At 39.7% G+C, this 25116-nt stretch overlaps 1 protein-coding gene across 1 annotated transcript in view; it reads left to right on the plus strand.

The window, feature by feature from the left end:
• LOC134203899 (neprilysin-like) overlaps positions 1-25116 on the plus strand; it is a 94388-nt gene that overhangs the window by 29368 nt on the left and 39904 nt on the right. The window contains exon 2 of the mRNA XM_062678732.1: positions 1581-1787. Coding sequence (XP_062534716.1) covers positions 1742-1787 — 46 coding nt within the window. The 5' untranslated portion in view covers positions 1581-1741. The remainder of the gene's footprint in view (positions 1-1580; positions 1788-25116) is intronic.

Below are 25116 nucleotides of genomic sequence, written 5' to 3' on the forward strand. Positions count from 1 at the left end.
GCGAACCACGCTGTTGTTGGTGTTCTCGCCGCAGACTACACTGCAACTGGGTGGATGGATGGTGGCAGAACGGCAGCGTTTTTGTTGGTGGAGACGCACGATGGATGATGACTGTCGGCGTGGGGCGATGATGCCTGCGCCTGCGATGGGCGCCGAATAAACTGCAAAATTTTGCGTTGTCTTGCAAAAGCTACGAAATGGCTACTTAACTGCTTCAGCTAAGCACCACTTCCACTCAAGCACCACCTAACAATATTTGTTGCAGAAAAACAACGTAAAATGTTTTTCTTAGCGAAAATCAGAATATACAAGTTTCTATATATTTTTTATTTTTCATTATTGGCCTTTAGCCCCAAACGCAATTCAGTCAAATCTTGCCGTTTTCGTCGCCGTTCCGCTGCATTGCGTAGATGTCTATTCAGACCATGTTCCGCATTTGAGCTTGATGTTGCAACATTTTATCAATTCATATTATCCAAACTAATTTTAAAAGTGCGCTTAGCTACATCTGACATGAATAGATTTTTCTGAGAAATTATCGATCGTTTGTAAAACAAAATCAGTTTTATCGTAAAAATTTAAACTACCATCGTGTTTCTCAATCAATGGTACAATATTGTTTTCTAGCTTTTTAGATGGATAGTTGATGAACAAATTATACTTTCCTGCATTTTTCATATTGTACTGACAAAAATTCTATCTCTACACACTCTAGTGCTATACGTACCTATAACCCTCTGAAATGTCGAATCCATGTCATTATTTCTTTGTAAGTAACATCGAATCCTTGTCATGTCTTGCGAAATGCCAAGCACCAGTTAAATCCTCTTAAAATTTCCATCCCATAACAAAGGGGAGATGTTTCACAACTCATTCGAAAGATACCGTAAATTGGAGTGACATTCTATTGACATTGATGTACGGAGCAACATCAAATTAATTATTGATTATAAGTTTAGGGGGGTCCCGTAGCGTAGTTGGCTACACGTTCGCCTTATAAGCGGATGGTCATGGGTTCGATTCCCAGCCCCTCCACCAATCCCTTGTCATTCGCCTGAGGTGCAGCCCAAACGGTGGCGTTTTGGGGTGCGCGTCTTACCGACACGGCTGCCCGATGACGACTGACAAATTGTTCTTCTCGGAGGCATTCCTCCAACGTACCCGGATAAACGGCAACCGAACAATGCAACGAGCAATTGGATACACGATACGGACAAAAGGGACACAATGGACTCACGATGAGATGGACCCGGCAATGATAACAACAACGAATGTCTAAAAATAGATTCTGTGTGGATTCTGTACAGCAGAATACCACAGTAGATCACGGCACAGTAGCGGTTAAGAAACACAGAGTGCCTACCAAATAAAGAAATGAATAAAAAAAAAATTGATTATAGATTTGGCCTAATCTGTTTCTTAGGGTAATTGTTTGGTTAAAACTTCGATGTATCAAGTTTTCTAAGTTGTAAATGAGTTATGACAAAACTACCGATGACACTCCATTTTACAGTATCCTCAACCTTAAGCCCCATCAACAAATAGAACATCATTTTCCAACTGCTTTTCTCGAATTACAGGAAGCAGCACAACTTTTGCCACACCATCTAGCGAAGGGAGGTAGAACCGCACCGGTTGTGTCAATAAGCCACCATAGACGAGCGGGAAAGCATCAAATAGGAGCGGCTGAATTCCCGAGAGTAACCACCATCGTAGCAGGCATCACGGTCAACCAACCCCCATGGCAACGCAAAGGGTTTGGACAACCGACGTTCATGGTAGCGATGGTTCGTATCTGCTTGCTCTCGTTAGGACATGTTTTGTAATTCTTCATTTCATTGTTTGCTTAGCAAGCTTTTAAGCTTTTCCATGTTATTGGTAATAATGTAGCAATTCCACATTAAAGATGATTGCTCATAATTTCGTAATATTTGGTACACTGAGGCAAATTGATGCCAAAAGCTCAATCGAATACCTGATGTAAATTTGTCACAAGAAATCAGCTTAACTTGAAAAATATTGACTAAGGAAAGATAATTCTGATCAAATAACGGTAGACTATATTCAAAGCCGGCTTCACTTCAAGACAACTGCTAGGTCGAAATTCACAATATATCGAAAAATCTAAAAATATATGAATTTGTTGATTTTTTAAAGTTCTTCTGCTGAAAACATTTGTATCAACACAAAAATATAGAAGTTTTTGATAAGAAAATTATTTTGAGCTTTTTAGTGGAATGTCTTCACTTGTCATAAGACGAGTTAGTACAATCCCATTGAATTCCACCACTTAATTGTATCTTGACAGATACGTATTTCGACCTCAAATGTAAGGCCGTCTTCAGTGTCTCGTACTTGACTCGACTTGAAGAAAATGATCGCAGCTTACACTATTTATACTATGCGTAGGTATAATAATTTATCTAGGTACTTATCTAGTTACATTTACTACGGTGTTTACTTCTACTCGCTTGTTTCGCTTAATGCTTAGGTATAAATTTGAAGAGCCAGGAGCTACCATTTCCTTGATCTTTATTCAACAACCGCGTTCGTACCTGTCGGTAGATTTCCAAGCTCTCAGCAACATCAAGTTTCCACGGAGAAGAGACATTTCTTAAAATTTTAATGTTTGATGTCGTAATTGAATGATTTTCCTGATATACATGTTCAGCTACCTTAGACCTAAACTCATAATTTAACCCCTTATCAGTTTCCCTCTTAGCCTTACTTACTTCTGCAATATGTTCTTTGAACCTTATATCTAACGATCTTTTGTTTGACCTACATATACTTTATCACACTGTGAACAATTAATTTGATAAACCCCGGCCTTATTTAACATTTCTACTCTATCCTTTGTGGAGCCCAACAGTGTCTTCAGTTGATTGCTTCTGCTGGAGAATACTAAATCGATGCCGAATTTCCTCAGTCGATGGCGTAGCTGGTGGGTGATGTGTCGATCATAGGGGACCGATACCCTCTTCAGCGGTTCATCGATCGGTGTCAGTGTTGTCAGTTCCGTAGGTTCCTCTGCTTCTTGTTGATGATTGCTTGTATTGTTCTTTCCTTGTATCCGTTGATCCTCGCTGTTTCCAAGATGTGTTGTAGCTCCTTCGTTTTTCCTTCTTCGCTCAGGGGAATCGTCTGCATCCTGTGGATCATGTGATGAAAAGCTGCCATTTTTGCTGATACGAATGATTTGATGTGTATGGGATGACTCTCATGGTGTTGGTGGGCTTCCTGTAGATTTCGAAGTCTAATGTTGCATTTGTTCCCTTGATAACCAGTAGATCCAAGAAAGGTAATTTACCTTCCTTTTCCTCCTCGTGGGTGAATTTGATGTCTTTATGCACGTTGTTTATCGCTTCCAAAATCCTGGGCAGATCTTTCCGGTTGATAATGCTGAGAATGCCGTCCACGTATCTCCACCATTTCTCAGGTAGTACTCCTTGTTCCTCTAGGTTGTCCTCCAAATTTGCCATGAATAATTCGCACAAAAACGGTGATAGCGGATTTCCCATAGGTGCACCCTTCGTTTGTTTGTAGAAGCTTCCACGGAATGTAGATACAATTAAGTGGTGGAATTCAATGGGATTGTACTAACTCGTCTTATGACAAGTGAAGACATTCCACTAAAAAGCTCAAAATAATTTTCTTATCAAAATGGCATCCAAGCGGAACGAGCGTAGTACTTTTATAGATTTGAAGAGGAGGATCGCAGGTATTCTTAAGGACGTGGCCTTCCTTAAGAAGTGCCAAAAGGAGAGGCTGACTCCTGTCAGCCATAGGATTAAGATGGGAGCTCACATCCCAAAATCTATCAGTAAGAGGGCGGAATCGGATTTGTTGAAGTTGTCAATCAAGGGACACTATGCCAAGCTAGAGAGGTTGAACTTGGAGTGCTACAACCTGCACCTCAAGCTGGCAAAGGAGAACCAAGACTCTTTCGACATATTCCTAAAGAAGGTACAGCGGGCCGAAGAATGTGAAGCGGACAGGAAGAGGAGACTGCACAAGAAGAAATTGACCATTCTACGAGGGAAATCAGCGACGGAAGGTAGAACGACCAACCCCACAGTACAAATGATCGAGGGATTCGTTGTTAACCGTTCTACACAGCAGTTTACGGAGGAACAATTAGCACACCTCAACAAGGGGTTAGGGTATGCGACAACCCAGAAAGCGGACATAGAGCAGATAATCGTGGATACTGAGACAGCGATTTCACGAAATGTTGATCAGCGGGACCTGAATAGTGTGAGAAACATCGTAGCAGACGCCATCAAAGTAGGACATCATGGGACATCGAACAAAGACGAGAGGAGGATTTTAAAGGAGTTGAAGGAGAAACCAGTTTACTACATGAAGGCGGACAAAGGGAACGCAGTGGTGATAATGGACAAAGAGGACTACGATGAACAGATGACGACAAAAATCAACGGAGGACCATACAGGCATTTGAGAGTGGACCCACTACCCGGACTAATCCGACTTACGGATAAAACGATAAAGGAATGCAAGACGATCATCGGAGAAGCCCGGGTTAAAATGACGAACCCTGTGTTACCAAGGATCAAAGGACTACCAAAGATACATAAGCCAGGTACAGAGATGCGAGAAATAGTTTCATCAGTGGGATCCCCTACACAAAACTTGGCCAAGTGGTTAGTCAAGGAGTTCCAGAGTATGCCGAAGCCGTTCCCCAGCAGATCAGTTGTAAACACCCAGGAGTTCACCAAGAGGATATTGGAATCAGGAAACATCGGAGAAGAGGACATCATGGTATCATTCGACGTAGCGGCATTATTCCCAAGCGTTCCAGTGAAGGACGATCTGACCCTTTAGGAGGATGGGGTAATACAATAACGGACGGATAGAGTATGGCGAGGAAAAGTAAAGATGTATATCAAGCTTGCAAGATTATGCATGAATGAAAACTACTTTACATTCCGTGGAAGCATCTACAAACAAACAAAGGGTGCATCGATGGGAAATCCGCTATCACTGTTTTTCATGGCAAATTTGGAGGACAACCTAGAGGAACAAGGAGTACTACCCGAGAAATGGTGGAGATACGTGGACGACATTTTCAGCATTATCAACCGGAAAGATCTACCCAGGATTTTGGAAGCGATAAACAACGTGCATAAAGACATCAAATTCACCCACGAGGAGGAAAAGGAAGGTAAATTACCTTTCTTGGATCTACTGGTTATCAAGGGAACAAATGCAACATTAGACTTCGAAATCTACAGGAAGCCCACCAACACCATGAGAGTCATCCCATACACATCAAATCATTCGTATCAGCAAAAAATGGCAGCTTTTCATCACATGATCCACAGGATGCAGACGATTCCCCTGAGCGAAGAAGGAAAAACGAAGGAGCTACAACACATCTTGGAAACAGCGAGGATCAACGGATACAAGGAAAGAACAATACAAGCAATCATCAACAAGAAGCAGAGGAACCTACGAAAAAACGAACTGACAACACTGACACCGATCGATGAACCGCTGAAGAGGGTATCGGTCCCCTATGATCGACACATCACCCACCAGCTACGCCATCGACTGAGGAAATTCGGCATCGATTTAGTATTCTCCAGCAGAAGCAATCAACTGAAGACACTGTTGGGCTCCACAAAGGATAGAGTAGAAATGTTAAATAAGGCCGGGGTTTATCAAATTAATTGTTCACAGTGTGATAAAGTATATGTAGGTCAAACAAAAAGATCGTTAGATATAAGGTTCAAAGAACATATTACAGAAGTAAGTAAGGCTAAGAGGGAAACTGATAAGGGGTTAAATTATGAGTTTAGGTCTAAGGTAGCTGAACATGTATATCAGGAAAATCATTCAATTACGACATCAAACATTAAAATTTTAAGAAATGTCTCTTCTCCGTGGAAACTTGATGTTGCTGAGAGCTTGGAAATCTACCGACAGGTACGAACGCGGTTGTTGAATAAAGATCAAGGAAATGGTAGCTCCTGGCTCTTCAAATTTATACCTAAGCATTAAGCGAAACAAGCGAGTAGAAGTAAACACCGTAGTAAATGTAACTAGATAAGTACCTAGATAAATTATTATACCTACGCATAGTATAAATAGTGTAAGCTGCGATCATTTTCTTCAAGTCGAGTCAAGTACGAGACACTGAAGACGGCCTTACATTTGAGGTCGAAATACGTATCTGTCAAGATACAATTAAGTGGTGGAATTCAATGGGATTGTACTAACTCGTCTTATGACAAGTGATAGAAGTTTTTCTTGTATTAAAAATTTGAAACGTCGTTCCAAAAAGTTTTCGTCAATCCGTCGTTATTGCTTTACATTTATCCAAAAGACTCAGAGATGAGTTTTTTCATTCGTAACTTTTAAAGAATTTTATACACTTTAAAAAGGGCCCTCCTTAGCCGTGCGGTAAGATGCGCGGCTACAAAACAAGACCATGCTGAGGGTGGCTGTGTTCGATTCTCGGTGCCGGTCTAGGCAATTTTCGGATTGGAAATTGTCTCGACTTCCCATAAAAGTATCATCGTGGTAGCCTCATGATATACGAATGCAAAAATGGTAACTTGGCATAGAAACTCGCAGTTAATAACTGTGGAAGTGCTTAATGAACACTAAGCTACGAGGCGGCTCTGTTCCAGTGTGGGGATGTAATGCCAATAAGAAGAAGAAGATACACTTTAAATGACAGCTTCCGCACTCCAGCTGATCTAGCCATGTAATCATGATTCCAATGATTTCTTAATCACAGTATTCTATATGTTTAAGCCTAGTATGCAGTTCTCAAGGAAAACGGTCAAGGAAAATTTCGAGTTATTACCAAAGGAATTTTGACAATTAAAAACAGTAGGCGAAAAACAATATATTTTCTGTGTTCATTCGTTAGTCGATTTGGTGGTGTTGCGAGTCAACCGGAGCAAATACAGTACCAAACGCAAAAGTTTCATGATGCCTGAGAGCTGCTTTATTCGCAACCGACTTTGTGAATCATTTCCGTTTTGCCCATCGGTGAACGGAATAGATTTGAAAGGTTGATAGCTTCAACGGCGTTTTGAAAATTATCGTGTTTTCGTAAAGGCAATACCACCGGTCGTCAGCTTCTGGAGCTGCCATAGCCGCGATATTCTGCTGTGTTTCAATCTAAATCTTTTTGCAGATTTTGTATCCAGCTCTATTTGAGGTAAGGCCGTCGCGGCTTCACTTCCGTTCCCTAATCGGGATCGGCTATCGGCAGTACATCGAGTGACTCCTGGTACTACACTGTTTTACAGCAGCGATGGCAACTTCTGGGAACGATGACTTCTTCTGTATTCCAATTGGTTACTCGTGACATATTGAAAAACTCCTTGCAACTCGAACAAAATCATGACTTCAAATGACCAAGCGCAGGGGTTTTTCTTCAAGTTATTCCAAAACAAAAATCTTGTGGATCGATGAAAAACGAATCAATTAGTGCAGTTACTAATTGCTAGTTTTTATCTCATTTCATTATACAAGAAAACATTTTTAAAGCAAGGGTACGAGTAAAACCATGGACAATTTTGCTGAGAAAGAGCATCTGTATTGAATAATTGAATATTTGTTCAGCTCGAATAACAAAATAAACAAATCACCGACCAATCCACTAAACAGTTTGGTTTAAGTTTCTTGACGAGCCTGGATCCAAAGGCGACCATCGACCAGCTCACTCCAAAGTTGGATTTTACTGACTTCTCTAGTTCGAGCAATGCTTTCTTACCATATTGACAAACTCACTCCGTTTTTTTTGACTCAATTATGCCTCCAACTTCTCAGACACAAATGGAAAAATGGAGTCCACGCTACGGCTACCGCAATCATCTATTGATGAACATCGCCTACGATCGCATATCAGTTCCACATGGATTTTAGTCATTTTCAAATTTGAACCTGTAATTGTCATATTTCTCATTCTTATTGTGACCGTTCAATACGAATATTTATTTGATTAGAAAATAAAAAAAAAAACCTTTTAGTTTGTCCCATATGCCAGTGTAGTCGTTGAGCTTCCGGATAAACTTCTGGGAGAAATTTTAGATTAGGTTAATTTTAGGGGGAATTTCTAGAGGAATTTCTGGAAATATTCCCAAAGACATTTCGGAAATAATTTCTGGCGACATGATCGCAAAACTTCCTGGTGGCATTCCTGGAGAAATTCCCACTAGAGTTCCAGGAGGAATTTCGGAAAGAATGCCTGGATTAATTCCTGATGAGTTCCTGGAGGAACTCCTAGAGAAGTGCTGGAGGATTTATTGAGGCAATTAGTGGAGAATTTCCTGAAGCAATTAGGTGACCTATTCCTGGAGGAGTTCCTTGAAGAAACCCTGGAGAAATTTCTGGAGGAAATCATGGAGGAAGTCCAGATAGCAGTGCTGGATAAATTCCTGGAGCAATAAGTGGAATTTTTTTTGGAGGAATTAGTGGATGAGTCCTTGAACGAAGTCCTAGGTAATGCTGGAGGAATTCTTGAAGCAATTAGTGACGGAATTTCTGAAGAATATCCTGAAGGAATTGTTGGAGAAATTCCCGCAGAAATGCCTAGAGTAATTCCCGGATTAATTTTGAAAGGAATTTCCGGAGCAATTATTGGAACAAGCCCTAAAGGAGTTCCTGGAGAAATTCCTGAAGCAATTGATGGAGAAATTCCTGAAGCCTTTAATAGAATTATTTCTGGGAGAGCTCCTGGATCAATTAGTGGAAGAATCCCGGGGCCAATTAGTGGAGAAATTCATCCTCCGAGAATTTTCTCTGCAAATTCCCCTAAAAATTCCTCCAGGAATACCCCCAGCAAACCGGGAATACTCCCAGGAAGAATTCCCGAAGGAATTCATGGAGGTATTTCTGGAGAAATTTCTGAGGAGGTAATCCCGGATGAATTCCTCGAGGTAATCCCGGAGGAAGTCCTTGAGACACTCCTGGAGGAATTCTTAGAAGAAATCTTGGGGAGAATATTGGAAGAATTCCTGGAGAAATTATAGGAGGAATTTGTGGAGGAATTCACGGAGGAATTCTTGGAGGAAATTCTGTAGAAATTCTTGGAGGAATTCTTGAAAGTTTTCATGAAGAAATTTTAAGAGAATTTCCCTGGAAAATTCCTGGAGGAATTAAAGAAGGAATTCCTGGAGGAAATCCCGGAAGAATTCTTGGAGAAATTCCAGAAGGAATTCCTGGAGGAAATCCCGGAGAAATTCTTGTAGGAATTCCTGGAGAAATTCTCGGAGGAATTCTTGGAGAAATTCCAGAAGGAATTCCTGGAGGAAATCCCGGAGAAATTCTTGTAGGAATTCGTGGAGAAATTCTCGGAGGAATTCCCGGAGGCATTCCTGAAAGAATTCTTGGAGGAACTCCTGGAGGTATTCCAGAGGAAATTCCCGGAAAAAATCCTAGAGGAATTCCCGGAGGAGTCCCTAGAAAAATTCCTGGAGGAGTTCCTGGAGGAATTCCCGGAGGAGTTCCTGGAAGAATTCCCGGAGGAATTTCCGAGAGAAATTCTGGAGAAATTCTTAGAGAAAATAGCTGGAGAAATTCCTGGAGGAATTCTTGGAAGAATTCCTGGAAATTCCTTCGGGTATTCCTCCGGAAATTCTTTCGGGAATTCCTCCGGAAATTCCTTCAGGAATTCCTCCGAAAATCCCTTCAGGAATTCCTCCGAAAATTTCTTCGGGAAACTCCTCCGAAAATTCCTGTACTTTCCAACATGAAATTAGGTTAAGGATGCACATAATACAAGTTCCATACACCATGCAAGAGTTAAATTTAAAGCGTATTGCATCCTATCTCTAATCACTTGTTCGAATTTACCACGTACTATAATTACTATATCATCTGCCAATCCTATTATTTCGAACCCTAGCGTTTCAAGGTTTGATAGTAGTTCGTCCACTAGTAATGACCACAATAGAGGTGAAAGCACACCCCCTTGTGGACAATCTTTTACTGTTCTAACCGTAATTGATGAATTTCAATGGCTACAAGTTATTTCCCGTTTTTCTAACATTCCAAAAACCCAATTAACTATACACGGTTAGAAAAAAGTACCTAATTTTAGGTACTTTTTTTCTCTTGCATCTCCCTCCCTCTTCCCTTTGTTGTCATAAAATGAAGAGCAAAACCACTCAACAAGGCCATTAAAGTGTGGGAGCCCAACGTTGAGTAATCTTATATTTACAAAAGTTGAGTGAAATTTACCTAACTTTTGGCTAGCTTCTATTTAAAATTAAGTATATTTTACTTAATATTAAGTGAATTTCACTTAACTTTAAGAAAAAATTACCTAATTTTGGGTTCCCACACTGAACCCCCGATTTGAGTGAAAAGTACCTAATATTAGGTACTTTTTTCTAACCGTGTAGACTCATCAAAGATACATTTGATCATCGCATTTTTCATTGAAGTATCAGAGGCATTGTCAAATGCTCCTTCAATATCAAGAAATGCAGCCAACAAAATCTTTTTGACATAAAAAGTTTTCTCATTTTTTGTTACAAATGTATGAAGTGCTGTTATTAGAAGCAGGCTATGGACGAACCCCTTCCAGTTGATGTGGGTGGAAGCGGAAATGGATAAAATGTGGTATTACATTCAAATATCACTGACAAATCGAATGCCATCAAGATACCCCGCGAAGAAAATTGATTTTGATAGTGACCATTCGTGTCCCGTCTTAGACGTCTGTGCTTTTCAAGACATTGGCTCAAAACCGAAGCATTATCAAAACACACTGGTGTGAAGAAAGCATCTCGCCCATCAAACATTGTATTTTTCACGCACGGAAATTTGGTGAGAGAATTCCATTATACACAATTACATTATATCCCATCATATACAATAATTTATATTAAAAAAAGTATATATATTGAAGCGATTGAAGCGATTTGGATAGGAAGAGTGGAATCGCCAACTTCCTATTGTTAACATCTCGTGGATAAAGGGCGGGCTCTTCTCCCCATCTATTGGGTCAATCTGGGAAACGAGGGCTAGATTATATTATTGTGTGTACGAACTTTCTTCTGGAAGGAGATTCTCTATTCATCCCGTGGATTTGCATAAGTGTCTCTGCTTATGGAACCACCCCACCCATTTTTGGCCCTTCATACAGGAGTTTGATGAAATACAAACAATAGTATAATCATGATCAATTCGTTTCCATATCTGAGGCCAGTGCTATCGGCAGGTGCCTTGCTACAATAGATGGTAGTATCATCATCATCATCATCAATGTATGAAGTGCTGTTATTGTCGATTTTCCATGCTGATACGCAAATTTGTACTTATTCAATGGAATCGAAACTAGATATTTTAATTTTATGTAGCCGTCAATGATTTTTTCCATCACTTTCAACATGAATGACGAAAGACTAATGGGTCTAAAAGATTTGGGACTCTTTTTATCCTTTTTATTGGCTTTAGGAATAAATACAACACGAGTTTGATGCCAGCTTTTGGGAATATAGTTCATCCTCAAGCTGGCTTGAAACATTTCAGTTAAACAGGGAATCAATATTTCCTTGCATTGTTGAATCATTATTGGACGGATTTCATCTGTACCTGGTGATTTATAAGGTTCGAATGAATGTACAGCCCATTCTACCTTTGCTTGAGTAAAAATACGACCTGCTAGATCTTGCATATCTGCCCTGGCCTTTTGCTGCGCAGTGCTTTTCGCAATTTCATCGGCTTCCCCAAATATTCTTGACCTGGTCTTTTCTTGCCAAGTATGAACACTCTTGGCAGTCGTTTCTTCACTCAAAACCGATAGAGATCCTGGGAAGTGTACTTGCATCATTAAATTCAAATTTTCTGTTGCGTTAGAAGTAAAACATCCATTATTATTATTGTTGAGGGTACCAAGACCATTACAATGATCTTTCGATAAAACTTTCTGTAACCTAGCTGCTACTGGAGTACTTTCAATATTTTCACAGGTGCGCCTCCAGTTTTTGCGTTTTGATTTTCGTAACTCTATATTATACGAAGTAAGAGCTTTTTTATAGTCATCCCACTGTAAAGTACGCTTAGCTCGATTGAACATTTTGTGAGCTTGTTTATTTAGATGTTCTAGACTGATATTCCACCAAGGGACATCTCTATCCGTTGATCGTTCTTTAATTGGGCAGCTGTTATTGAAGGCATGAATTATTCTATTTGTTCCTTAGTGATGAACTTAATTTTAAATTAAAAAATCACTTTAATAAAGACAAAAAAAAAAAAAATATTCTATTTGTTACTTGATAATTTTGTTACTGTATTTTCAAGATCCTCACATGTATTAATAGAGTTTTCATGAAAACTTCCCCCGGCCTCAAGGTTTATATAGAAGAGCTTCCAGTTTGTTTTCCTGGGAGTTTCCTAAAAGTCTCTTTAATGATGTCATTTATTTTATATTCGAATAGTATATGCCTGATCAGATAACGATATTTCATCGGAAACGTGCCAATTCTGTATTTTTTCTGAGATTGTATTACAACAAATCGTTAAATCCAATACTTCTTGTCTTATAGAATTCATGAATGTAAAATTATCACCTTGATTACAAATATCAACGTTATGTGAAGTTAGATACTCTAATAAACACTACAACACTACAATAATACTCTAATAAATGCTTGCACACTTGTTCTCTTATTGAACAAAACGGATGTGATGAAAATTGCGTAAAAAGATTAGTCACAAGATGAATTATCGCACAAATGTAGGGGCTGGGGGTAATATGGACATGCTAAGGAATCGCGTCATTTTCACGAGGAAAACGTCGTAATATTGGGAACCTAAACCACTTACGTTAATCTTGAATAGAAGCACTACGATAGCTTGAAGTCGATTTAGTGGAAAACTATCGGATTTTGTGATATTTGAGAATGAAAATCAGGATGAAAAAATCTCGTTTGAAAAGTATGCCGGTGAAATGGACATAGTGTGTGGGTAAAACGGACATGTTAAGAAATTAAGCTTAAAACAGTGAATTTAGTTGATGAATTGTATGCATAGGCTATAGATCTCTAAACTGAGCCTCTGTAAATAAAAATGTTGTATAATAATTAATATATGGTTAACTTAACAGCGTGTTAAGAGTCGTGATCGATGTGATCAGTTCATTAATTTGAAGTACTCAAACAAATTAATGTTTTATGTGTGTTAAACTGTGTTGTTAAAACCCAACTTTTGTTTATGTGACAAGTGATCATCGACTGTTTTAATTTACGTACATGTTAAGTGTTTTCATGTGCTATAATCTAGTGAAATCTACTGGACTTTGCTTTGGCCCGGGCACGATGCCCGTGGAAATAGATAGTGAAGAGATGGATGCTGAAACGACTGCAGCCAGCAACCAGCCGTGTGCTCAGTGTGCTCTGCCTATTGTTAACGAGAGCTCTTCTGTTGAATGTTTTGGCCAGTGCAAGTTGGCTATTCACGTCCACTGCTTACCGGGTGCGACCCATGAGGAGATTGAATCTCTGAAAAAGATTAAAAATGCGATGTTTGTGTGTGATGCTTGTTTGAGTCTGGCTGAATTTGACGACCGGCACTATGATAAACGATTGGACGAGATTGCGAATAAACTGAATGATCTCGCCGGTATAGCGGAAATGGTAAAAAATTTTGAACAGGTTATACGTAAAGTTGTACGTGAGGAAATAGTGCGTGTTAATGAACGGGGTGATAATAATAAGAACGAAAAGGATAGTGTTCCGCGGCGTATGCTAACAAGATCATCTGCAAAGCGAAGAAAAATTGATGAATTAGAAATACAAAGTGATGTTGTTGTTACACCAAAGATTAGTTTTGCTGAAGTTTTGAAATCAGACAGAACTAAGATACCAATGCAGTCTAGGGAAGAAAAGCGTAAACCAAATCCGGTTGTTGTTGTTAAGCCAAAAGCAGGTGTAAAAGTGGAAAATATCAGAGCAGAATTGCGAAAAAAAGTGGATGCCAGATGCCTCAATGTGAAACGGATTACAAGTGGTAAAGACGGTGAGGTAATGATTGCGCTGAATGATGAGAATAGTGTCAAAATTCTTAAAGAGAAGGTGGAAAAAAATATGGGTGGTCTGTACGATGTGAATGTGCGAGAAAATCTGAAACCATCTATAAGAATAATCGGGATGAGTGATGAGTTGAATGAACAAGAGCTAAAAGAAACTTTAGTTGAACAAAACGAAGCATTTGGAAGCCTTAAACATTTCAAATTGTGCAAAATGTACTGTAATGCGAAATTGCAGTACAATAACGTGAGCGCAATAATTGAATTGGATGCCGAAACGTTCGTCAAAGTAATGCAAGAAGAAAGGGTGAACTGCGGGTGGGATCGATGTCGAGTGATTGATGGATTGCAAGTGACTAGATGCTTCAAGTGCTGTGCATTTAACCACAAAAGTAAAGACTGTAAGGCAGAATCTGCCAAGTGCCCAATATGTAGTGAGAATCATGTAGCGCAAGAGTGCAAATCAACTAAAAAGGAATGCGCAAACTGCAAGAAAATGAACGCTGAGCGGAAACTGCGAATCGAAACAAACCATGCTGCATGGAGTGAATTATGCCCGGTGTATCAGCGACAACTGGAGAAACGTAGGAGTTTCGTTGACTACTCGAAGTAGCAATCAACGGATTCAGGACACCAGCTCAACCGACTGACTGGTCCATGTAAATTTTAAATAGTATATGTCCGCCCGAAGCAGACAAAGATACTGCACCCGCCCTCAATCGAGTGACCGCATTCCAGAATGAACCCGCGTACAACGACACAACGGCTTCCGGTGCATCGCTCGCTCAGTTCCGCCAATCTCCGCTTCCCGACGAAAGATGCACGATTTCGCATTTGTTGTTGTGTTGTCGTGTTGTTCCATCTCTTCTCGACTCAGGATTCCAGCTCAACCGACTGACTGGTCCAGGTAAAGCCCGAAGCAGGCGTAGATACTACACCCGCCCTCAATCGAGTGACCGCATTCCAGAACGATCCCGCAAACCTCGACGCAGTTCCTACTACAACTGATGCACCTCAAAATCCCAGCACTATGCACTCTCACATCAGTAACGTCAACGGGAGTTTGAGCATCTATTATCAGAATGTTCGCGGACTTCGCACCAAATTAGATGACTTCTTTTTGGCGGCAAACGAAAGAGATTACGACGTCGTTGTGTTAACCGAAACTTGGCTCAACGACGCCATACACTCAGCGCAGCTTTTTGGGTGCCACTACTCGGTGTTCAGAAATGATAACCATAAACCCGTGGTGGTGGTGTACTCATCGCAGTTTTGTCAAAATTCAATTGTGTTCGTGAATCTGCTGTCGCCAGTGACACTCTTGAACAGTTATGGGTTCGAGTCATTATGCCTGGATACATTATCAGCATTGGGGTTGTGTACTGGCCACCTGATCATATGAGCAATCTTGACGATATTCAACGCCATCTAGAATCTATCCAAACAGTTACTTCTACTCTTGGAGCTAACGACAAGGCGACGGTGACTACAATCAATCTGGGATTTGGTGGTTTTCGGCTGATAGTTCTTACCCGTCGGTCGATTTGGAACGTTCTCGCCTCTCAGGCGCCAGCTGCGCATTGTTGGACGGATTCAACTTTCATGGACTTACACAGATTAACTCTATCGTTAACTCAAATGGTCGAATACTTGATCTCGTACTGGCAAACGATTCAGTGCTTCCGAATTGCGCACTACATCATGCTCTTGAACCGTTAATACCTGTTGATATCAACCATCCACCGCTTGCATTGGAGTTATCGTATGTGCCGCCAATTACCTTTGAATCGGGACATGATTCGAGCAGTTAAGACTTCCGAAAAGCAGATTATTCCGCGCTACATGAAATGCTACTTGCAGTTGATAGGGGTTGCATGGACGCATTTAATAACGTCGACGATGCCGTGGATTTTTTCACCGATAGTATTGTTCGTGCATTTGCCATTCATGTCCCGATCGTAGGACCTGCACGAAAGCCTGCGTGGTCCAACCACAGATTGCGAATACTGAAACGTCGTCGTTCCTCTGCACTTCGTAGATACTGCAATCATCGTTCCATATATAACAAGCAACAGTTTAATAGTGCCAGCAGTGCGTACAGAAGCTATAATCAGTTTTTGTATTCCCGATACATCAGCCGTACTCAACGAAATCTACGTTTAAATCCCAAGCAATTCTGGGCATTTGTGAGGTCCAAACGGAACGAAGATGGTCTTCCTAGGTCAATGCAACTGAATGGTGTTCCTGCTGACACTCCTGCGGACAAATGCGAACTCTTTGCCACACAGTTCAATACATCTTTTAACGATTTCATATCTCCGCCCTATCATGCCATTGAGACTACTCGTGACACCCCTTGTGATGTTTTATACCTAGACATCTTTTCCATCTGTGATGAAGATGTGTGCCGAGTTATCCGGAAACTGAAATTTTCGTTCTCTGCTGGACCAGATGGGATACCCGCTGCACTACTGCGCCGGTGTTCGAGTGCTTTTACTATACCGTTAGCAAAAATTTTCAATCTCTCTCTTCGTACCAGAACGTTCCCCATGCGCTGGAAATCATCATTTCTTTTCCCAATTCATAAGAAAGGAAACAAATGCGATGTGAACAACTATCGTGGAATAACTACTCTCTCTGCTTGTTCGAAAGTTTTTGAAATCATAGTAAACGACACGCTCTTCGCCTGCTGTAGGCAGTACATCTCTACGGATCAGCATGGATTTTTCCCAAAGAGATCGGTAGCGACCAACTTGACTGAATTCACAACAACATGTATAGAGGCTCTTGACGCCGGGAGGCAAGTGGATGCAGTATATTTAGATCTCAAGGCTGCTTTCGATCGTGTAGATCATAGTATTCTACTCAGCAAACTGGCGAGATTAGGCGTTTCCACTGCGTGCGTTGATTGGTTTAGATCTTACCTGACGGATAGAACATTACGTGTGAAAGTCGGATCATCTCTTTCGGATCCTTTCATCGCTCCATCTGGCGTACCACAAGGGAGTAATCTAGGACCACTATTGTTTTCAATATTCGTCAACGATGTGACACTGGTGCTTCCTCCTGGAGTGAGGCTTTTGTATGCTGATGATGCTAAAATCTACATTGTTGTAAATTGTCTTGATGACTGTATACAACTACAAATGCTTCTAATCCGTTTTGAGGGGTGGTGCGTGCGGAACTGCTTGTCAATCACTATCCAAAAATGTCAGATAATAACGTTCAGCAGAAAACGAAATCCTATTATCTACAACTACATGCTGTCTGGGATAGTTCTTGAGCGAGTGCAGCGTATCAGGGATTTAGGAGTTATACTTGACGACGCACTAACTTTTCGTTTCCATTACGATGAAGTGATTTCCAAGGCAAACCGACAACTTGGCTTTATGATGAAAATTGCCAATGGGTTTCATGACCCCTATTGCCTGCGCTCACTCTACTGTGCCCTTGTACGATCAATTCTGGAGTTTGCTGTCATTGTCTGGAGCCCTTATCAAACCACCTGGATCTCAAGAATCGAATCTGTGCAGAAAAAAATCGTGCGCTTTGCTTTGCGCAATCTTCCCTGGCGTGATGGCCAACATTTTACTCCCTATGAAAACCGCTGCCGGCTGCTTGGTCTGGATACTTTAGATGTTCGACGCCGTGTCGCACAGGCCATATTCGTAGCAAAAATTCTCAATGGTGCTGTAGTCTCTCCAACATTGCTAAACAAAATTAATTTTTATCCTCCTACGCGCCCACTAAGGAGGAGAGATTTTATTCAGCTCGGTGCTAGAAACAGTCGTTATGGTCAGCATGACCCAGTCCGATCCGATATACGTCGACTAATTTCAACGCAGTGTTCCATCTATTTGATTTCAATCTTTCGCCAGCTGCTCTACAACTACTTTTCGCAGCACACTTTCGTGGTACCAATTGACACATATACTGTAGATTGCTAAGTCTTTTTTTATTATATTGATGCATTTATTGTGTATTCTTATTGTTGTATTATTTATATTTTTTTATCAATGTTTGTATAATAATGAGGTTTTCGGAACATTTTGACCCTTATAGTCATTGAGACATTAGATGTCAGATGACGATTATTATTATTAAATAAATAAATCTAAATAAATAAACATAAAATGATTTTACTATAAAAGCATCTTATATCAATAAAAATCACTTAGAAATGCCATTTGTCTGAACAAAACTCGGAAATTCGAATTTCCTAATGAATGCTTGGTGTTTTCGAAGGTAAACAATACAAACTTTCCAAAATAAAACTTCGGTGAGAAAAAATGAATGTACTTCATATGGTCCATATTACCCACACCAGATTTTTAGATAAATCATTAAGGCTCAAATTACCGTCATCCAGTCATTGACTAGAACGACAGCCACGTGCTCGTACCACCCCCAGCAATAAAACCACCCACCGAGGAGAAAAAGCAGTCCCCAGCTGGATGCGGGATTTTTTTTGTTTCAAACCTACATCATCCAATAGGGAAGACATAACTATATCCAGTGGATGCTTCACCTGGTTGTACTTCGATCTAGTTTTCAAAACAACTGCCTTTTGCAACATTTTTTTGCCAAGAGGGGAGATCGACGATTTACTCTCACACTCTTTTATATATAAGAGAGCATGAGAGCAAATCGTCGATTTCCCCTCTTGGGAAAAAATGTTACAAAAGGCAGTTTTTTTGAAAACCAAAGCGAAACACAACTAAATGAAGCATCCACCGGATATAGCTATGTCTACGCTATTGAATGATGTAGTTTTGAAACAAAAATATTTCCCCCATCCAGCTGGAGACTGCTTTTTCTCCTCGGTGGGTGGTTTTACCAATGACTGGATGACGGTAATTCGAGCCTTAATTCAACCCGTACACAATCTTTGGCTTAGCTTAGCTTAGACTGACTGTACACATCAATGGTTGCTACTCCATGAATGATCAGAGCTGGTGGTAATTGCATTTCGATCCAAGTGAATAGTGGCTCAGATTGAGCGATTGTGTATTTGAGTTTTGATTCGAGCACCCGCAACAACATTTCTTCAACGCTCCAAAAGTAGAAAAAGAACGAGCATGAAATTGAAAATAAAGAGAAATCGGAAAGCCATAATGTCAATCAGCAACCCTTATTGAATCTCAACTTGAGCACAGCCGGACATATTTTGACAATTTACTTTTTTATAAAAGAAAATTATTTTGAGCTTTTTAGTGGAATGTCTTCACTTGTCATAAGACGAGTTTGTACAATCCCCATGAATTCCACCACTTAATTGTATCTTGACAGATACGTATTTCGACCTCAACAGTAAGGCCGTCTTCAGTGTCTCGTACTTGACTCGACTTGAAAAAAATGATCGCAGCATACTTTATTTATACTATGCGAAGGTATAATAATTAATCTAGGTACATATCTAGGTACATTTACTACGGTGCTTACTTCTACTCGCTTGTTGTGCTTAATGTTTAGGTATAAACATGAAGAGCCAGGAGCTACAATTTCCTTGATCTTTATTCAACAACCGCGTTTGTACCTGTCGGTAGATTTCCAAGCTCTCAGCAACATCAAGTTTCCACGGAGAAGAGACATTTCTTAAAATGTTAATGTTTGATGTCGTAATTGAATGATTTTCCTGATATACATGTTCAGCTACCTTAGACCTAAACTCATAATTTAATCCCTTATCAGTTTCCCTCTTAGCCTTACTTACTTCTACAATATGTTCTTTGAACCTTACATCTAACGATCTTTTTGTTTGACCTAATTTGACTATACTTTATCACACTGTGAACAATTAATTTGATAAACCCCGGCCTTATTTAAAATTTCTACTCTATCCTTTGTGGAGCCCAACAGTGTCTCCAGTTGATTGCTTCTGCTGGAGAGTACTAAATCGATGCCGAATTTTCTCAGTCGATGGCGTAGCTGGTGGGTGATGTGCTGATCATAGGGGACCGATACCCTCTTCAACGGTTCATCGATCGGTGTCAGGTTGTCAGTTCGTTTTTCCGTAGGTTCCTCTGCTTCTTGTTGATGATTGCTTGTATTGTTCTTTCCTTGTATCCGTTGATCTTCGCTGTTTCCATGATGTGTTATAGCTCCTTCGTTTTTCCTTCTTCGCTCAGGGGGATCGTCTGCATCCTGTGGATCATGTGATGAAAAGCTGCCATTTTATGCTGATACGAATGATTTGATGTGTATGGGATGACTCTCATGGTGTTGGTGGGCCTAATGGGGTGGGGTATCTAATGTTGCATTTGTTCCCTTGATAACCAGAAGATCCAAGAAAGGTAATTTACCTTCCTTTTCCTCCTCGTGGGTGAATTTGATGTCTTTATGCACGTTGTTTATCGCTTCCAAAATCCTGGGTAGATCTTTCCGGTTAATAATGCTGAAAATGTCGTCCACGTATCTCCACCATTTCTCGGGTAGTACTCCTTGTTCCTCTAGGTTGTCCTCCAAATTCGCCATGAATAATTCGCACAAAAACGGTGATAGCGGATTTCCCATAGGTGCACCCTTCGTTTGTTTGTAGAAGCTTCCACGGAATGTAAAGTAGTTCTCATTCATGCATAATCTTGCAAGCTTGAGATACATCTTTACTTTTCCTCGCCATGCTGTATCCGTCCGTTGTTCTAGTAGCCAATCCTCCAAAAGGTTCAGAGCATCCTTCACTGGAACGCTTGGGAACAATGCTACCAATGGTGTTTACAACTGATCTGCTGGGGAACGGCATACTCTGGAACTCCTTGACTAACCACTTGGCCTTGGCTTTTTTATGTTTATTTATCATGTCGTTTGTATGTTTTTGTGTGTGGGTTATGAGTATGTTTTCATCTAGTTTTTTTAAACATTCAATCCATTAATGCATTTGTAATTAGTTGTCCAAAACCATAAGCAACATTTATTGCCGTTATAAAAGTAGAAGTGTATTTGAACAAAAACAACAGCAACAGAAAGTTTCAATAACAATATTACTTAAATCAAGACTGCACTTTCAGCTAAATTTAACAGGTTTTGGGGTTTAGAGAAAGTAATTGAAATTTAATATGATAAGTATTCAAAACATATCGACACCCTACATAGTTAATTATCAAATGAATCAATTTACCGTACCAAAATTCACGTACTGCAAAACTATATTCCGAAGTGTATGAATATCATACCTCATTGTTAACTATGCAAAAATAATCCCCAATAAAACTACATTCAGATTTAAGAATTTGCACACATCAAAATAAGTGCGTTTCGCCGAGGAGGTTCATCCTACATCCAACAGGACTGTCATATTTTTGGCAGTATGTCTTGAAAACAGAATACAGTCCATAATATGAGGAACATGATAAGTGTAAAATTGTAATAATTGTAATGAATATAATGTCTCAAATAGCTGTGCCATCAGCGTAAAGTTCTCAATTCAGAGATTCAGTTTGTAGTTTTGGCGCGGTTCAGGATGTTCGTTCAGTGTTTTGTAGATAGAACAGAATTGTCTTTTTTCGATCGTATTTTTGGTCGTGTGATCAATAAACCTTAGCAATTTCAAGAAAGATCAACTTGCCCAATAAAACGTGTTGAAACAGAATTTTGTTCAATAAGTTAGTTGAGATTAAAAAGGCTTGTGCATCACGTGCAATCATTCGCATTTAATAATGAAAATATTGCTTGCTTGCTTTCACGCCAACATAAATACCACCCATACGAAAGAAAAATACTCCCTTGCGTGATGAAAACTCCGATGATCCTCTTCTGTTCTTGAACAAACTTATCACTCACTTTAGTACTCAACACCACAAGTCAAGACACAATTTTCAAAACGACTTGTCTACTTTTGTAAACAAAGATTCAAACGACGATTTGACGAATCTGATAGCTCTCATACGCAAACCAACACCATCAACAGGTAGCGGAATCCTTCACCTACCTATTGATGGTGTTGGATTGCGTGGGAGAGCTATCAGATTCGTCAAATCGTCGTTTGAATCTTTGTTTACGAAAGCAGATAAGTCGTTTTGAAAATTTTGGCTTGAAGTTTCTAATTCAAATTAAGAAGCATTGACCTAAAAAACTTAAAATACGAGAACATTGATCAGAGAAAAAAAAGCGTGATAAAGAAATTGACAGTCAACCGTCCGCGGCAAAGCTTGCTACGCTTCTCTCAACCCGTACACAATCTTCGGATAGACTAAGTTTGAGATCCTCGAGGATCATGCAGATTAGTTTTGCCGATTTCTCTTTTAAAAGCCTAAATACTGCACATCAAAATTTAGATCACCATGGCATTTCAGCCATAGTTTACATTAAATCTTTAATAAACAGATTAGTTTTTATTATTTGAATGTAGTAAAACATGTTACACTCATAATTTGAAACAAGCAATAAGATCCACTTGATGGAGTGGCAAATTTGTAACGATTTAGCTCAAACGGGACCCCTGTCCGTTTTACCCACCCTGTCCATTTTACCCTCACCTCCCCTACCATGCGTCTTCATATACTTTTATGCTTACATGTTGTTGGACAGTTTTTAAAATACCTACCTATCGTTTCCCCTGGGAGGCCCAGTTTTGCTGATAAATACTCATGGGGCCATTCAGATATCGCAATAACTTAGATTATCGTAATAACAAACATGCAAATGACTTCAACACCATTAAAGCGAAGATCATTTTCCTACTTTGTAACCAAAAAATCTATGAATTTTCCCAATCAAACAACTGAGTAATTCTCGCTGAAACCGGGCCACTATTTGCACGAGGTTCTTAAAAATGCCTAAATTTATATTCTTTCGGAAGCTTTCGGCGAGTATATAAAGGATCAGAATTAAATTCTTCACAAAGATGAACCCCTCGTTAGTTATACACGAAATCATTTTAAAGGACCCCTCGACTTTTGTCAATTCTTGACTCACCAAAACTGTCATAACTCCAACATTTCTCAATCGATCATAGAGATCAGCATATCGTTGGAAAGAGGAAGAGTGTATCCTCAATTTGCACTAATGAGAATATAAGCAGCCATATATAATTTGGCCGCCATCTTGAATTTCTTTTTAAAAACTATTTTTCCGCCAGGTTCGCAACCATTGATTTTGAATATTAATACATCGATGGGAAGCTTAGCTTATATTGTGCATTGTGTCCGAAAATCTCAGGTGTATGTTTTTTCTATCAAAAGTTATGTACGATTTATCAAGCTATATTTTGAAGGCCCATCTGACCAACGAACATTATTTTTATGGTTAATATGGTACTACGACGTCAGTTCCTTGATTTCATACACTATTCTAAGCCAAATATGTTTCAAAAATGAAAAGCATATCTACAACAGTATTTTATTTGAAGGGCTCAAAAGTTTTGAGCATAACGGAGCCGTATTCAAGTTATTGTATTAAATAATTCAAGAATTTTGGTATTGGTGAATCGTACATAACTTTTGATAGAAAAAACATACACCTGAGATTTTCGGACACAAGACACAATATAAGCTAAGCTTTCCATCGATGTATTAATATTCTAAATTGGTTGTTGCAAACCTGGCGGAAAAATAGTTTTCAAAAAGAAATCCAAGATGGCGGCCAAATTATATATGGCTGCTTGTAATTTCATTATTGCAAATTAAGGATACACTCTTCCTCTTTCCAACGATATGCTAATCTCTATGATCGATTGAGAAATGTTGGAGTTATGACAGTTTTGGTGAGTCAAGAATTGACAAAAATCGAGGGGTCCATTAAAATGATTTCGTGTATAACTAACGAGGGGTTCATCTTTCTGAAGAATTTAACTCGGATCCTTTATATACTCGCCGAAAGCTTTCCAAAGAATATAAATTTAGGCATTTTTAAGAACCTCGTGAAAATAGTGGCCCGGTTTCAGCGAGAATTACTCAACTGTAGTGTTGATTTTTTAGATTTTTCGGCTATGCAGTCTGATTGATTAGAAAAAAACTTTAAAATTTTATCCAACGTTGAAAATTTACCGTTACAGAACACCCGTCACACTTAGGGGCGATTCAAATATGACGTCCACTACTTTTTGGGATTTCTAGACCCCTCCCCCCCCCTCTATCACGCTTTTTTGTATACCTAGTACATGTATTGTCACAAAATCTTAGACCCCCTCCCCCCTAAAACCTGTGTGATCATTTTTGAACGACCCCTTAACCTTAACAAAGCCCCTTAACAAAGAGCAAATAAAATTTGTAAGTAGTATTAAGAATTCCTAGGGGGTCCCGTAACGTAGTTGGCTACACGTTCGCCTTACAAGCGGATGGTCATGGGTTCGATTCCCAGCCCCTCCACCAAACCTTCATCAGTCGTCAGATCCCGCAGCCCATACGGTGGCGTTTTGGGGTACGCGCCTTGTCGTCATGGCTGCCGTTTCCTGCAGACGGCATCGAATCCGGTGTAGAAACGTTGAATAAAATTTAAAAATTTGCTCTAATCAAATTTGAAAAATAAAAAAAAAAGTTCAGATGATATAATAATTTGAAGCTATTTAAAAAACGAAAGAATTCCAGGATGCATTATCATTCGGATCAACTTTGTATAACTTTGCTGAGAACACCTCATGGATGATCTCCACTGGATAAGGATTCGTGGCAATGCTAAGCCAATTTAGCTAATTTCAAGGGGAGAGTGTGTCCAGTCCTTTACCTACCTATGAACCACAGTATCTTTTGACCGGATGGAAACTTGTGCGTTTAATTAATTTCACCCGAAACGGGGGCTTCGGTCAGCAAAAACTTTTCCCATGTGAACACAATAACGAAGTGAGTTGAAATTTCTTCATGTTTGCCGTACTGCGAAGCTTATGGACTTTTATGTGGATTCGGATGAACTGCAGGGGATTTTTTGCTCATTCAGCTTCTGTAACTCGTAGAGTTGCTCGATTATAAATTCAAACAGTAATTAAACGTTTTCACAGGTACACCTGGTCAAGTTTCCTCGTGTAGCTTTAAAGTATTCCATTTAACAGGTTGGTCACATGATGAATGAACTTCCGTCACCGAAACCCCTATTTATTCAATAAATCATATTTCCTCAACCTCCAATTGCACCAATATTTGCCTTATCGGAATCTATTGCCCCGAATGGAACTC

This window comes from Armigeres subalbatus, unplaced genomic scaffold, assembly GCF_024139115.2.
Source record: "Armigeres subalbatus isolate Guangzhou_Male unplaced genomic scaffold, GZ_Asu_2 Contig288, whole genome shotgun sequence".
Lineage (NCBI taxonomy): Eukaryota > Metazoa > Arthropoda > Insecta > Diptera > Culicidae > Armigeres > Armigeres subalbatus.